At 38.4% G+C, this 17,742-nt stretch overlaps 1 protein-coding gene across 12 annotated transcripts in view; it reads right to left on the bottom strand.

The window, feature by feature from the left end:
• Nucleotides 1-17,742, bottom strand: part of DPYS (dihydropyrimidinase) — a 98,570-nt gene that overhangs the window by 59,353 nt on the left and 21,475 nt on the right. For all 12 annotated transcript variants that reach the window (XM_081070211.1, XM_081070217.1, XM_081070213.1 and 9 more), the window contains 3 exons: nucleotides 7,323-7,479; nucleotides 5,970-6,111; nucleotides 2,795-2,937 (listed from right to left, as the gene is read on the bottom strand). In XM_081070211.1, the coding sequence (XP_080926337.1) occupies nucleotides 2,795-2,937; nucleotides 5,970-6,111; nucleotides 7,323-7,479 (442 nt within the window). The remainder of the gene's footprint in view (nucleotides 1-2,794; nucleotides 2,938-5,969; nucleotides 6,112-7,322; nucleotides 7,480-17,742) is intronic.

Below are 17,742 nucleotides of genomic sequence, written 5' to 3'. Positions count from 1 at the left end.
GGTTGTACAGAACAAGCAGACATAGATGAAGAAGGCTTAGTGTTAATAATTAAATGCCAACATGTATCTCTACCCCAAAAGACACATATATGAAAATGTAAATATTTAGTTTTCTGTTATCATCAGTGTTACACAGTGAGGACAGCTGGTATATAACAATATTAAAGAACTGGTGATAGAAAGAGATAGAAATAAACTTAAAAGCACAGAAGCTTTTTAGTTTGACCTTAAATTAGTTATTCTTAGATTAGAAATGAGGGAAATTAAGGAGGTAATATATAGATGTTAAAAGAAAACACAAAATAAAACATTTGGATCATTCCGTGCTTGCTATTCAGAAACAACTGAGTATGAAAGGAAGGGCAAAACAATGTTACAGAAATCAGTAGCTAACACTAGTGAGAAAGCAGCCTAAATTTACATAGTCGAAAAACATGACTCAAAGAAGCACCATCACAGTCTATAAATATCCTCCAAGCAACAATTATACCTGGTAAATAAAGTAAGTGAGTTATGCATAACCTTAGGTTCAGGTCATTTCTCTTTGTCCAGTTGTCTAAGGAAGACAATGCTTTCCACCTGAGCCGGTGTCATCTTCAGAAATGAAAACAGCCGAGGAGACCTTAAGGCTGGGATACCCATGAGTAGGGTTAAAAAGAGGAACCACAGGGAATGGCCTGCTATGGCTTACCGCATTAAGAATTAGACTGGATAATCACATCACTCAATAGGGTTTCATTTCTGCCTTATCTTTGAAAAGGAATAATAAAGAAGAGAATCAAATCCAAAAACAGCTTTTGGAGTGTGGCATTGGTGGTATGGCGGTGAGCATACCTGCCTTCCAAATAAAGCTTTTGGTTACTGGTCTACTTAATTGGGAGAAAAAATGGACCACGAACAATCAAGTATGACGTCAAGGGCTCTGCTTTGATATCAGGAGATAGCATGATCCTGAATCTCATGAAAAGAGTACAAGTTTGCAAAATCAAAGCCACTGGATAAGGGTTGTCCTATCAAACCTGCCCCAGATGCTGCTGTGCTAGTTTTCTCATTGCTGTAAGGTGTCTTACCTTGTAAATCACATTCTGGATACCAAAGCATTTTTAAAACCACTGAGAGCTGCTTTGAAAACACCATTTTCCACAAACCTTTCCTCCACGCGATCGTTTTCTCCCTTTTGAAATGTACCAGGTTTTCTGATTAAGTCTCACGATCTGCTTAAGCCACAAGTTATTATATTTGAAAAGACCAATCTGGTCCAGTACTTGGGGAAGCCTAAATTGTTTGAATTGCAGCAGAAATGACCTTGGGCAGGCCCCTGCAGTGTACAAGAGTCCTGGTAGAATAACATTTAAAATATCAGGAGCTCTCTAAACACAGCATGCTCAGGTCATCCACAGCCCAATCCAAATCAAAGCAATTTTTCCCATTGTCTTCCCAAGGACAATTTTTCTCGCCTTGTAGAGAAGCCGCCTGCATTTGGCTGAACTTGTCTTCCTTTCTTGTGCAGGGAGAGGGGACTAGAAAATTTGACAACCAGATTTTTAGTTCCTAAGTGGGCAATGGTTTCTTGTTCATATAATAACAAAGTCCTCGGGTTATGCCTTATTGGTATCTTAGGACACTTATGTAAATAAGAGGTACAGACCACCATTTCCTGCACTGCATGGATCCTAAACCAGCAACAAGGTGATACATGTTCACTAAAGGCTACTTGCAATGGCAAAGGACTGCCAGCTGTGTGAACTGGTCTCTGAGTTAGGACTAGTGCCCAAAGGTGAATGGAGAGGGTCAAGTTCAAAAAGGGAAGTATTTCTAAGAGAATATTTGGGGTTTGTTTTTAAGCTCATAGCTATGGTAGCCAAGTGCTTCTTGAGTGGTCTTTTATCTGCAGAAGGTAGTCCAGGAGCACTCTCTTAAATTGAAACTGGGTATTTGTGACAATATCGCCCCCAAGAAACTATAGACTTGCTTACTATAATGACAAACCTAATAGACTTTGAAAAGGTGCCTATACAATGAAGGTAGAAGTTCTTATCATATGCCTGTTTACAAATGCAAGCATACACACACACACACACACACACACACACACACACACACACACACAGTATGTTAAAATATTTGGAATTTTCTCCATTACAACTGCAAAATTTATGAAAAACACAAATCAGGATACAGGTGTTGTCTGTGCTAACATCCTGTAAGGAGAAATTAACAGAGCTTCAGCTTCTATTGAATGCTTTCCTGAGTTGGAATTTGCCAGGCTTGCAATATTAACATAGAATTATAGAAATTGGAAACAAAAAGCTGGAGTCTGCTGGGAATGACAGACTCAAGATGAACTTGACTGGAAAATTTGGCTAACAAAAAGTGACATCTTTTGTGCTGGAATTTTTCTATCTGAAAGCTTTAAAAGGGCTGTAATTATTTCGAGTTTTCAATTCAACCTTTTTCAAACTAAGCCTTTTATTTTCTTCATTGCTCTGTACCTTTCCTTCATGTGAATTGAGGCATTTGAGAAGCACTGAAGTGGTAAATTCATATTGGTTTTATACACATATCCATTTCTAGGGAATGGTAAGCAACACGATTTTTGCATCGTCTAAGCCAAGAAAAACAAAAGAATATTTGTACATCAAAACTTTTATCTGTGCATAGGCTCAAAATACCTGAGTATGGCTAAATAAATCACCTAATAAGAAATGGCTAATTAAGACCTATGAATAATTTCTTTGCAAGTCAGTGCTTTTTCTCCATTGTGAAGCCAAGGAATGCAAGAATTTAAATTTACCTTGTGGCTTTTGGGTCCCAAATCACAATGTCAGCATCTGATCCTACAGCTATTCTTCCTTTTCTTGGATAGAGATTGAAGATTTTCGCTGCATTTGTGCTGGTCACTGCCACAAATCGGTTTTCGTCCATTTTACCACTATGCTATAAAACAATTCAGGGGAAAAAAGCATTTGTTTTAATGATCAAACATTTAAAAAATCTCTTATCAATAAAAGTACAAAACTTGACTCTCTTAGAACCAAATAGAATAGTATCTAACTTCGTATGCTGTGGGGCTGAAAACATTGTGGATACTCAAACAATTGTAACGATAATGATGGGGATGGCAGGGTAACATATAGAAGCCTGAAGGTAACTTTTCAAAAATACATCAACTTAAAAAAGCACCCCATTAATCCTTCCCAGAACCACACAGATAACAACTAAATATTAGCAATGGTATTTTCATTTCTTGTTTAAAGCTTACTACCACCATCTACTACATTTATGATCTGGCTTATTTATCGCAGGCCCGAGATTTATGAGTGGTCATGTAGACATTAGATGGAATACTATAGAGTTAAGGTAAGATAGGTCTTTGAATCAGATGACACCAATTTTAGAAAAATAAAGAATTAGCTCAAGAGGTTCAATATTGTGCAATTAAACTTTACATGAACCAACGATAACGGACAGTCTATTGCTAGACATTTTTAAATGGACAGACATTGGAAAAATGTTATCTCACTAAAATTGTTTTTTTAACATTGAGAGTTTATCTCTCTATATATTTATATGATAAAAACATCCTTAAGTTTTGTTTCATTATCAAACAGTCCCTGTCTCAAAACAATTAAGGACTATGCCCTGAAAGTGATATTCTCGTAAATAAACCATCTTAATGTTTCAGAAAATAAAATCATTTCTTGTATGTTATTAAGAAATATTCAATCACTTTAAAGCTATTTATATACTTGGGAACTGTAATAAATTATGAAAATCTGCTGTAATGAGGATACTCATTGTAATAAAACAAGTTCAAAGAGACAGGTTGGACTGTTATCATGAAATCTAAGAAAAGAGAAAGAGAGGAGAACTAATCTGGGATGCTTAGGGTTAGGGTAAAGGAAAAGGAGGTGAAGAGAATGATTAGTAGAAAATAGGGCTATAGAGGGCCGGTTTTCATCCCGGTGGCTCAGGCGGTTGGAGCTCCATGCTCCTAACTCCAAAGGCTGCAGGTTCGATTCCCACATGGGCCAGTGGGCTCTCAACCACAAGGTTGCCAGTTCAACTCCTTGAGTCCCGCAAGGGATGGTGAGCTTGGCCCCCTGCAACTAAGATTGAACATGGCACCTTGAGCTGAGCTGGCGCTGAGCTCACGGATGGCTCAGTTGGTTGGAGTGCGTCCTCTCCACCACAACGTTGCCGGTTTGACTCCCGCAGGGGATGGTGGGCTGTGCCCCCTGCAACTAGCAACCAGCAACTGGACCTGGAGCGGAGCTGCGCCCTCCACAACTAAGACTGAAAGGACAACAACTTGAAGCTGAACGGCACCCTCCACAACTAAGATTGAAAGGACAACTTGACTTGGAAAAAAAAAGGCCTGGAAGTACACACTGTTCCCCAATAAAGTCCTGTTCCCCTTCCCCAATAAAAAAAAGAAAAGAAAATAGAGCTATAGAGATGTTTTGAAGATTGTTAAATGTAAATTAATTGTTCAAATATCATCCCATAAGTCATGGAGAAAATTAAAGACGTTTAGAGAATAAAGTAGCATGAAAAGATTTTCATTTTTGAAAGGTGACTCTGGTGGTGGAGTATAGAATAGAATATAGCAATTAAGATTGGAGGAATGGACACCAGTTGTGGAGACAACTTCAATGGCCTCAAAGTAGTGTGATAGACATGAAGGTGGAAATAAGAAGGCATTTGGGAAATAAAATTAACAAGATCTAGGAAATAATTAGAGTTAGAAGTGAATGGTACATGTAGGGGATTCTGAGAAATGAGACATGATTAATGTGTCTGTGGGGAGCCATGATTTCTTGTTTCTCAGGAATCTTGTGAGCTGGCTAGTATATAGTTAACTTGTTTCGGCTCCTAAGGCATTATCTCTGCAAAGAACCTTGAGAGTGTTTGCAAGTTGCTGAGGAATGAGGTGGGACTGGCCGGTTTCCCGGACACAGATAACTGGTGGCTATCAGGACATTTGGTAGTCTCTTTCATATAATAATTATGTCTGGGGAACTTTGTGATGATTCTGTAGTTTCTGTGTAAAAGTTAAAAATTTATTTTCTGTGAGGTAATGCACCCATGTGATTGTTAAACTGCACGTACCCATAGGGTATATATTGGTGAAGGTGATTAAATCAGGCGCTTCAGCATCCCTGAAGACCGGCCGCATCATCATGAGTGTGTGTGTCTCTTTTTTCATTCCCACTCCCCCTTTCAGGTACTGTTCGACTCGTGGCGGCTGGCTCGCCACATGTGTCATCTCAGGGAGGGTTTCTAGGAGAGGGTGAGAATGGCATGATAATGGGGACCTCAGGTCTAACCAGACAGGTGTCCCTTGCTGATCTTTACAACTACACATGTCAACTGGCTAGACAGGTTAACATGAACATTTAGCTGTTTGATACTTCTCCATTCTTAGGGAGAAATTTTTAAATCATGAGAATTTAAAAAACCTTGTTTCTAGACTTTGAATTATTATTTATGTGACCTCATGTGGCTGTTTTTAAAATATGACATCCACCGTTCTTAAAAAGGGACATCTACAAAGATTTTATGAAAAGGAGGTATGGATAGTAACAATCCTTCATGTATTCTCAATCATTCCAAGAATTTATACCAGTGACACACAAGGAACTGGGACTCAAGAACCTGAGAAATCAAGTAGAAGGGTTATCACATTTCAAAGACATCAAGAATCTACGTTGGCACCCGATGTAAATGCATCCCCTCATGTCAGCAAGATAGTGTAACACATCCCTGGAACTAAACCACGCAGAGAAGGAAATTATTATTCTCCTGGGGGGTGGGCGGGTGGTAATAGTGTTACATTCCCAGTCTCCCCTCTAGTAAAAATAATTGAAAAACTTCTCTATGAAGGGTTTTTCACACTGCTCCGAAAATGGGCCAGCTCCTGAGGGCCCAAGAGTTAGGCAAAACAGGCTGGATCTTGCGAAACTCACCACGCCTTTTTCCCATATTACTGACATCCGGTCCTCAACACCGTTTACCCCGTTGGGAATCTTGGTGAAATCGTCCTTCCCGAGGGCTTTCTGGCAGGTGGTGAAAGTGCAGTGGTCAGTTCCTGTGGTGGTTAGATCATCACTGCAAAAGGAAAACACAGCGGAGTGAGGGTGAGTAGACAGAATGAGTCAGGAGGAAACTACCTTAACCTTTCCTAATCTCCTGACCCCCGTCTCAACTGAAAGTTAGAAAACTGCAATGGAAAATGAGGAACTTTTTCAAGTACATATTTCACCCACTCCCATCTCTAGTCTAGAAAGCACCTTTGGAGAATACGCTTACAAGAAGCATGATGATCGGTTCCAGGCTCACTTTCATTGTGATGAGGTGCTTGTCTGATGCTCAGTTTCTCATCTAGAAATGTATAATGATATGTGCGTGGTGACAATTGTTTCGGAATCACTGGCAATAACGTAAGTGAAAATTCCTTGTGAGTAGAGAGCTACGCAAAGATGAACCATGGTGAGCCACATGAACAGAGGCAGGTCCTCCAAGGCAGCCCCTGGCCAAATGGCAACATTGTGATGAGCAGAGACGTGACATTGGCTGAGGATGAGGATGTCACCAGCGAAAGGAATCCTGCTTTGAGTTGTGCATAATCTTGGGGATGCAGAAGTGTGAAGGAAGAAGGAGCCTGAAAGGAAAGGGCAGGTGAACTCTTGTATAGTCTACTGTGTAAATCTTTCTGTTAACTGGTACCTGAGTATCTGTGAATGGGGAGTGTCAGGATGTCCATGAATGGTGGAATTCTCAAGAAAAACGATCATAACATCCCAGAAAGTAGCGTCTTTGAAAATAGTTTGGATGGACTTTTATGGGGAAACCTGCTCGAGGGTAGGATTTTGCCTTTCCACCCCTACAGTGGTTCTGCCCTCAGTTATAACCTATTGTAGTTGTACAGCAGGCACACCTGGTTCCCAGGTTATATCAGCATAGAAAAAAAATTCAAGAATATTCTGAATGATAAAAATAAAGCATAATGAAGAGACCTGGCTCTAGGCAATAAGAAAGGACAAGGAGAAAATCAGAAGAGAGTAACATTCCAATTAAAATGATCTGATTTCTCTGTGTCCAGGAGAGACTTTGACACTATATCATAACGTAATTAAGTCACTGCTTTTTGGTCTCAAGATGAGGGACAGTCCCCAGAGCCTGTCAGATCAAGTAGAACAGAACACTGGGAGGTCAATGGAAGGTCAGACAGTAAGACAGGATCTCCTACACTCAAACCTGAGACTTTTAAAACATCTTATTTTGGCAAAATACTTCACAAACATCTGCAAAATGATTACTTAGCCAATAGATTCATGAGGTAGTCAGGAGTTGCAGGGTCTGGTCGCAAGGGTGGACCCATAACATGGTGGGCTGCATGGTGCCATTCTTTATTCCAATAGTGAGTGCCATCTGTGCCCAGACTTGCCGCTATGGGTTCTCCATAGACCACCTGCCCTGAAAAGTTAAAAGGAAGCATTCAGCACCTTGATTTGCTCTTAAAAGAATCATCTGACAAACACATAAATATTAGTCTTTTGTGTCTTGGCAAAGAATAATATGAATCCTCAATCTTTGGTGAGCAGGATTTAAAAAGAAAAACTACTGTTTATTGGGCATTTACTATGTTAGAATCAATGTGCACTGCATGTTATGGTTGATGATTGTACCCACTCACTGATACTAGACTTGGCCTTGTGGCTTACTTTGGCCAATATGAATGGAAGTGACACATGCTACTTCCAAGCAGAGGTTATTAAAACCACAGTAAGTTTTGCCATCTGCATTTTCCCTCTGTCATGAAACCAGCAGAGACTATTCCTTCAGTGGTGCCTCAAAATGAAGAGAATATGAAGCAGGGGCAGAGCCAACCCACGATGGACATGAGTATGAATGAGAAACGAATCTCTGTAGTTTTAATCCAATACTATTTTAGATGAATTTGTTACTGCAGTGTAACCTAGCGAAAGCTGGCTGATACATGTGCTATTCTAATGGAATCGTCTCAAAACCCTCTCTGGGAAATGCTACTATTATTTCCATTAAAGATAAGGAGAAAGCTTACGGGATTTAAAACTTCTCTACAGTTACATTACATGCATTCGATATAGGTGGAGTGGAGGAAGTAGGATTTGAATCCAGGCATTTGGACTCCAGTGGCCCTAACGTCTATGTTATACTGCCCTGATGACAATTATCATATAGTCACATGGAGTTTAACTGCAGCGTATCTGTCACAAATAGATTGATAATCTTTTCACATACTTAAAAAAAAAAAACTTCCTCTGAAAACACATTAAATGAAAAAAAAACACTCAGATAAAATTATAGCCAGAAATGCATATTTTAAAAATCATGCAAATGAGGCCATCAAAAGCACACGCAATGTTAGGAAAGTTAATAGTGCGGAGTGAATTTGAATTTAAAATCAGAATCCTGTCTCTGATTAGCATTTGTCAGAATAATAGATTCCCTGGCATCCACCTGATCATATTCAAGCAGTCATAAAGGAGAGAGCAAAGAGAGTTGGCATACCAAATTAGTTCACTCTGGTTAATCAGATGGCAGATTTTAGTTAAAATCTTGATACATAACTGAAATTAACTGATTTCCTCAGGGAGGAGTGAAAGTGGATGACCACCAGCTGCCTGAGTCATACTAAAATGGAAGGTAGCACCCTATTATCCCACAGATCATTTCTCCCCCAAACTAGCCACTAGGAATTTCAAAAGCTAGTCTAGGAATTTAAAAAACCATGAAAGCAAGGCTTCCTGAAGCATAACAATCTTTGCTTCTTAAGTAACGAAGGATCAGATTGTGGTCAATAAAAGTTACTCTCCAGGGATTTAACCACTGCTAAAATCCTTCGCTTTCCTGATGCACCCACACTAGGTGAATCCCACTCCCCTCCTGTCTCTTATTGTCTTAGACCCAGAAAACGGGAAATACCATTAGTATCTCCTTCTGGTGTGGAACAAAAAGCAATCATTTTTAAAATGAATGAAGAAGTAATGTATTATTTGCTAGAGAGATAACAGGACAAACGCGATATTTTATTTGCAGGAACGAAGAGACCTTCCTATTCCAAGAGACCTCTTACTCGTGCTTGGACAATGACGAACTCGGGAGACTGGCCTGCAGTCACTTTACAGGTTGCCAACTCAAGATTTTTTGCCGCACTCTTCACACAGGAAAGATCTTTATCACATGTCCTATTCAATCATTTGGCCTATCAAGGTGATATGGAACCCTGTTCCAAAAGTTCTACAATTTTAACAGCCCTCAGGAAAAATTAAAAGTGTCAGCATCTACCAGGACTGTTTCGAAACTAGATAACAGGTAATTTCCTTGGGAGGGCTCGGCTTCTTTAAAATGTGATAGCCACTTTTTTCTATACAAAACAAGCTCTTCATTAACTGGGCTATTTTCAACTGTCTCTCCACTGAGCATCTGTAAATATCAAAAAAAAGTTAGAAAATGAAAGACTAAAACTTCCTAATTGCTCTTTCTCATATTTCATAATGGTTCTAAGACATTTTCAAAGGACTAAACAGCATGCAAGAGTAAAAAGGGGAAAGAAAACAAAGGGCCTGAATAATACGCAAATTAGATAATCAAACTGGAAAATTCATCATAACTGTGGGTTCTGTCAGATTTGGGCTAAACATAAATAATAAAAATAGCTATCTTATATGCGTAGCACTCTATAGTTTGCAAATGTAGCTTGAAGGTCATATATCTCATCTGACCTTCATAGCAACCCTCATGCTGGTTTGACAGATGAAACTGATGCTCAATGAGACTAACTAAAATGTCCAAGACACTGGGGTAGTAAAATGGTACATCAGAGTTAGAATCCTAGTATTCTGCTAGCATATCACACATGTGCACTATGTGACTAAGAAAAGTATAATTTTTCATTTCTTGGTAAAGAGCATGTATTTTTAAATGTTTAAGGCAACCACAAGCTATTTGTGGAAATGGCTGAGCAATTTTCCAATTTCCCTTACTGGTTTCATTTACTACGCTTAGCAGATTGGTAATGAAAAGTGCTATATCTGTCTTTGTCTGGTACTCTCCTGATTACATTTAAGACCAGATGGTTTCAACGACTCTTGTAAGATAGTACCTTCATCATTAATCTCCTCCCCCCATCTCAGCAAGTTTCACGTCATGTTGTATCCTGTCTACCCATACCTGTTCTCTCCTTCTTCCTCCATCCCTTGGCTCAAAACCAAAAGAAACTCTGCACTTATGATGCAATCTCCCACTTCAAAGAGTTTTGCCCTCTGGGAGAGTCTAAAGATTTCCAAATAATGAAACATGTCAAAACAATTCAAACTCCCTCCTGACCAGACAACGCGTTTATTAGATAAAAGTGACAGAGCGGATGTTAACACCTTGTCTGGACTGGAGAGCAGAATTTAATCAAGTCCTGAGATCTGTTAGGAAAGGTTGAGAGATGCAGAGAAGCTGACATAGGTGTCCAGGAGTGGAAGCACTGACTACCAAACAGAAAGCCAAACACATTTATAAAAATAATTTTTCCTGGGTTCTGTTTTGATTTAAAATATTGCATTTACAAAGAAAGTAAATAATTGAGAAGGAAAATATATAGAAGCAGCATAATATTTGTAGAGTAGATCACACAGGTCTAGGTTCAAACACTGATTTTGCTACTTTTTAGTTGGTGACCTTGTGAAAAATGAGTGCTTGCTCTCAGTCTCAGTTTTTCTCATCCGTGAAATGGGATCACAAAATCCGTCTAGTATGGCAATTTTGTGAGGATCAAATAAATTAATGGATATAAAAGTACCTAGCATCTTCCCAGGACCATGGAGTCACTTTATGATTTGGACTGAATTGTGTCCCTTGCTAAATCCAAATGTTAAACTCCTAACCCCTAGTATTTCAGAATGTGACTGTATTTGGAGAAAGGGTCCTTTATAGAGGTAATTATGCTAAAATAAGGTCATTAGTGTGAGTCTTAAACCAATATGATGAGGGTCCTTATAAGAAGAGGAAATTTGGACATAGACAAATGCAGAGGGAAGACCATGTAAAGACGCAGGGAGAAGACGGTCATCCACAAACTAAGGAAAGAGAACCCATCCTTTCTTCACAGCCCTCAGAAAGAGCCAACCCTGCCAACACTTTGATCTCAGACTTCTAGACTCCAGAATTGTGAGAAAATAAATTTCTATATTTTAAGCCACCCAGCCAGTGGTACTTCGTTACAGCAGCCCCAGGAAACTAGTAAGTTCCACAAATGTTAGTTTCATTATGGTTACACCATTCTACTCTAAAAGGAAAAGTGTTTTCAAATGGTCCATTTTCAACTGCTTTATAATTGGACAAAAGGTAAATCATCTTGCTCTAAATGTAAAAGACAAGTGGGTGTTCAGATGTACATGTTCAAGAAAGAAAAAGAGAAAACCTGACATTCAAATCCACCTTGACTCAGCCACAATTAATCCTTTCTTAGGAATAGCATCAATTACCAATTATCAGCTCATCATACTCGTGTAAATGAGATTTGGTTTACTGTTATTCAGCACTAACAAGCCATGGTCAACGTGACTACATGGGGACAGAATGGTCACTGGGAACCTTTCTCCCCCTTATTCCCTAAACACAAGAGGACTGTATGGGGGTGGGGGGCAGACTTTAAATAACATGCAAAACAGGGCATCTAAAATCTCTCCATAAGAAAGATTTGTATTTTATAGCAATAAGCCTGGAAAATAAAGCTCTCCACAATACGGAAAACCAAAACCCAAAGCAAACCAAATCACTGTCAGCTACTTGAGAACTAAAATTATCTTAATCATCTTTGCAAATCCAACGCCTAGAACAGGGTGTCTACAATATATATGATGTCCAACAACTTTTTTAAGTAAAAAGTATAAAGAAAAAATTTTATTAATAAGTTCAAATGAAAGTCACATTTATATCCCAGAGTCAGGAACATGGGGGGAAAAAAACAACAACATAGAGATGAATTTTATTCAGACAAGTTAAAATAAGCTAAACTGGAAACTGAAAAAAAACAGCATTGAAAATTTCAGTCATAATTAGGAAACAAATACAACAGATACATGCCAAGTAGAGCATCAGGTAAGTTACTGACAGAAATCACCATCATTCTAAGCAAAGCACCAGAAAAATAGTGAATCATCTGAACAAGAGCAAGTCCTACGAGGAGGTGGGGAAGAGAGCTGAACAATATGTTTTTAAAAGACCATTAATAATTCCATATGTCAATATGTGGCAGAAAAGGGACATGTATGATCAAAACCACTCAAACCAAAATAAAAAGTGTCACTGAAGACAATGGCATATATTGACACATATACTATTTGGACAAAGACTAGACTATGTTGCATGAAAGAATTCCGGGGTGGGCAGACTGGAACTACTACATGTGACACAATTACAGCTGATCTGTCCAATCTTACATGTGGGCTATGGAGCAAAGGAGCAGATTCTGCTTCTGAAAGAAAAGGATAACACTCGAGGGTCAGCCTTTTTATTCTCTTGCCTCATTTTTGTAAAAGTGGCTTCTCAAAAGAAGGATGGAAACTAACCTAGTTCTAGTTACCCAACCTAGGTTCATTAAGACTTAAAATAAACATGAAATTGAAATTCTTTGCAAAGGTAGCTCCGTTTTCAATGGCTTGAACGTGAAAGCTTTATTCTTTTTCCTATAACCTGCTTTCACTTTTTATCACAGGTGCTGAATGCTAAAACAAAATATCCAGATATGAACACAGGGAAACCTCAAGCTTCGAATAAAAGTTGGCAGACTAAACATGCATTGCCCTCTCTTCCTTTCCAGTTCACAACAAAACCCTGCTGAAAATGTACAAAAGCCATAGCTATGCTGAAAATGAAGGAGGACCCTGGCTGACCAGAGGTTTTGAAACAATTTAGGATGCCAGAAAGCAGATGAGATGGCAATAGCTTATAAAGGTAGGTAGAGGAAGCCACAGCCTGAACTCAAAGTAGTAGAGGGAGCCATGAAAAACATACGTCCTGGGAAGCAAAGGGCAGTTAAAGTGAGGGGGAGCAGATGAGTTGGGGCAGTTAGTGCCCACCCCTGAACTCTGCCAGGAAAAAACATCTTCCTAAAGTGGTATTGATCCTACAGAGCAAAGCCCCCACACCTGAAATTGAAGTTCACCAGTGACGAGGCCCTACTCACAGTCACACAGCTCATGGTTAGGGCTTTCATTTAGAGCTGGGCCTGCTCAAGAAACAGACCTGTACAGCCCCAGATGAAGTCCACACCCGCTCCTATTCTAATCACCTGAACTGTCCAGGCTTGAGTCTGAATAGCCCGGGATCACAGGATATTGAAGGAAAAGCAAACAAAAAGAGGGGTCAAGATGTTAAAAAAAAAAAAAAAAGTTAAAAATTGGCTCAGCAAAGAACAGGGATAATCCAGAATATAAAAGAATTTTCTTTTTTTGTTTTAATCTCCATTAGTAGTCTTAGAGAGATCAAGGAGATAATGTATTCATTAGAACCAAACAATAGAAAAGGAAGCAACTGTGGGGGGAAAAAGAGTTATCAGAAAACAAGAAAGTTTTCTTGCAAATAAAAACATGATTACCAAAACAAAAAGTTATTAGAAGGACAGAAGAAGTAAACAAAATCCTTTCCTAAAATATAGAACAAAAATTCAAGTTGTTGTTTGTTTTCTTTAAGGTGAACATAGTTAAGGGACATAAAGGATTTATTTAAAAAGTCTGATGGGGGAGTTCCAAGAGAGGGAACAGAGAAAATTAATATGAAAGAAATAATAGACGAAAAAATTTTCAGAATCAAAGATTAGTCTTCAGATTGAAACAGGCCTCTGCCCACGAAGGTGAATTTTTAAAAGGCTTATTGCTAAATATAGTCTTAATAAAGTTTCTTGACTTCTAAGATAAAGAGGAAATACAAAAATCTTCCAGATAGTGAATAAAGTTAGTGACAAGAGGACAAGAATTTTACTGGCATTTGCTTGTTTACCAGTAACACTGGACACCAGAAGAGAATGAAGTGGTGCCCTTACAATTCAGAAGAAAATAATTCTGAACCTAGAATTCTATACCCATTCAAGTTGCCAAACAAGCCTGAGGACAAGGAATCAGAAAATTTACCTTCCATCACTCTTCCTTAAAAAATGACCTGAGAGGGGCGGCTGTATGGCTCAGTTGGTTAGAGCGTGAGCTCTCAACAATAAGGTTGCCAGTTCAATTCCTGCATGGGATGGTGGGCTGCGCCCCCTGCAACTAAAGATTGAAAAGGGCAACTGGACTTGGAGCTGAGCTGCGCCCTCCACAACTAGATTGAAGGACAACGACTTGGAGCTGATGGGCCCTGTGAAACACACTGTTCCCCAATATTCCCCAATAAAATTTAAAAAGAAAAATTACCTGAGAATCTTCAAGGTAATTCAAGAAAAGGGGAGAAATGGGAATCAAGAAACAGTATATCCAGTCTAAGATGCTGTGAAAGGAAACCCTAGGGTGACATCTCTACAGAAGGCTTGAAAAAAAAACTATTAAAAATAAAAGTCAGAAGATTCTTCTCCTGTAAAGAATCTATGCAAGACGAGCTGATTTCACTCAATAGAAGTTGTGATGAAGAAGCCAAAATCATATGTTTCTTTTCTGAAGCTATTTTAAAAAGAGCTAATTGTGAAAATTCCAAGGGAAAAAAACTTAACAAGACAATAATGGCCTAAATGTGTAGCAAACCAAAATAAAGCATGCTTTAAATCTCATTGGAGGACAAGAAAGGAAATCCAGTTGACCTTAACACTGGCAATTGCTTCTCCAAGAGTAAATTTTAATAACTTGAGTTTGCACTTCAAGTTAGTGGTATAGATTTCTCTGAGATTCTCTTCTCACTAATTGTTACCACAGAGAAGAGTATTTCAATAATCTTATGTTCTAATAGTTCTAAATTTTAGACTTAACCTATCGACAAAGCATGGAGAACCAAATTATACAATAGTTAGAGCCAACTGTAATGCCATCCATGTAAAGATAATAATATAGTTCATAGAAGTCAGGAGGAACAGAGAGGGTAATGCAGGGTCTCTAAATTCCTTTTCAACCTGGTAGAGAATGAAGAGATATAACTAAACATTATAGCCCAAAACACATAAATTTAATTAATACTATTTGAAGTGACACTTATTACTAACAAAACTCAAGAGGTAAGATTTATGTGAGCAAAATTGTTCATTTTTCATATTTCAGAGTCAAGTGATACTATCAAAATTATAAGTCAATACTTACAGATTTATGGTTTAGAATTTTGGAGTTAACCACCAAAAAACTAAAGATAGATATGGTTAAAAATCGCTTGTTCCAGGACTGAGCTGAGGGAGACACTTTCCATTTCCATCGCTAGCATGTGTTTTTCTTTTAATAATAATAAAAAATAAGAAAATGATAATAAAAATTTAAATATAAGGCCCCAAAAGAAAACCAATTAAATATAAACTTGATGTTCATGCTTCCCAACTTCCCAAAATTTCTTCTTGAACAGAGTGGGGAGTAACCAAAAGTTTAGGCTTTGGGATCAGATAGATTTGAGCTTTAATTCCAGGTTTAGCACTTACTAATAAAGTGATCTTAGACTTAATTTACAGAACTTTCCCAAGCCTCAATTTCATCAGTCACAAAACAATGATAAATTTAGCTTGAAGCATTGTTATGACAATTAAAAATGATAATTTATATTAAAATACATTGATGAGATAATATATAATAAAACCCAAAATGTGATAAGCTATTCAAATATGTGCCAGGCACACATTAAGCACTCAACAAACAACGTTGGTTGTTCAAATCATTCACCCTCTTCTTACTATCTGCTGGGTGTATAGCTGGCAACTCAACAATACAATCAAACTTAATAGCATTTGTATTTCCAGGCAACTACAATAGAGACAATTAATAATTGGACATCTTTTGTGTCAGTTGGAACAGTGTTTCTGAAGCTTTAATATGCATATGAATCACCTAGGGTTCTAGCATATTCTGATTCAGTGGATCTGGGATGGGGTCCAAGGCTGTGCACTTCCAACGAGCTCTCGGGGGATGTTAACGCTGCATCCCAGGGACCACACTTCGAGTGGCAAGGCCCTAGATGATAGGTTGGCCTGGAAAATGTATTTACAGTAGGAAATGTTCATATTATAAATCTGTTCCTTATTTAAACAAGGTAGCAATTAATCGATTTGTATTGCTCTTTTATGTTCAGAAATTATGCTAGGTAATAAATGAGTGCAGACAGGGCAAATGAATCTTGTGTACAAGGTCAGTGTGGTTTTGTCACTCTGTACTCCCCAGGAATCTGCCCTTGGGTTGGGTGGTACAGTCACCATGTGGGTGGTTTGGTGTTGTTTATGTCCCACCCTCGCCTGCTCCCTCCAGGTTCCTGTTTCATCACATGCCTTGATGGCATACGAGGGGTGTCACACGCCAGGGGTGGGAAATCTTTCTTGCTAATTTACTCTGAGATATCTGCTGCCTCTTTGACAACTGTGCATTAGACTCTTCTCACAAATACGATTACAATGAGTCTGACTCAACAAGAATATTTGGGGTGACATTTTAAATATTCCATATTTATAATCCCTTTGGAAAGAAATTGAACAACATCCCGAAAGTGCATATGCATTTACCCTTTGAACCAACAGTCCCACTTCTGGGACTCTTCCTTGAGGACAGAACTTTGTGGTAGGCCAAATAATGGCACCCCAGACATATCTATGTCCTAATCCCCATAACTTGTGACTGTTACCCTACATGGCAAAAGGGACATCACAGTTGTGCTTCAATTATGGACCTTGAGACAGAGAGGTGATCCTGAATCAATGAAGTGGACTCAAGGTAGTCCAAGGGTCCTTAAAGTAGAAGAGAGAGGCAGAAAAGGAGGTCAGAATAATGCAATGTTCTCCACCCACCATTGCTGGCTTTGAAAATGGAGGAAGGGACTTGAACCAAGGAATTTGGGTAGTTTCTAGAAGCTAGAAAAGGCAAAGAAAGGGACTCCTCTTAGAGCCTCCAGAAAGAACACAGCACTGCTGATACCTTGGTTTCAGCCCACTGAGACCAGACTTCTGACCTCCAAAACTATAAGATAACAAAATTGTGTTGCTTTAAGTTTGTGGGAATTTGTTAGAGTAGTAATAGAAAATTAACACATCTTCCACAAATATGAAGCAGCATATACATAAGGCCATCATTGTGGTTTTATTTATAACAGCTGAAGATAAGAAACAACCCAAATACCCATCATTAGGGAGTAGTTGAATAAATACAGTGGCATATTTTGCACCTGTAAAAAAAAAAAATGAGGAAAGTCTCTATACTTGATATGAGCTGAGCTTTAGGACATAATTTTGAGTAGAAAAAAAAAGCAAGATAGATGACGCTATGTATAGTATTTTACTTTTCATGTAGGAAAGAAAGAAGTAAGAATATATACACATATTCGTTTTTGTAAAGAGAAATACTATAAAGATAGGCCAGAAACAAAATAATAAAAGTAATTACTCCTGGGGTGTGGAATAAAGGAGCTAGAGAAGGAAGCAAGATTTCTCTGAGAATACATTCTTAATATATGATTTTGACTTTGGTATCATGTAAATGTTTCACATATTCAAAACATAAAATAAAATTTAGAAATAATTTAAAATAAAATTAAAATATCCAT

Source organism: Rhinolophus hipposideros (assembly GCF_964194185.1).
Source record: "Rhinolophus hipposideros genome assembly, chromosome: 13".
NCBI lineage: Eukaryota > Metazoa > Chordata > Mammalia > Chiroptera > Rhinolophidae > Rhinolophus > Rhinolophus hipposideros.
This window is presented reverse-complemented; position numbering and strand designations above follow the sequence as displayed.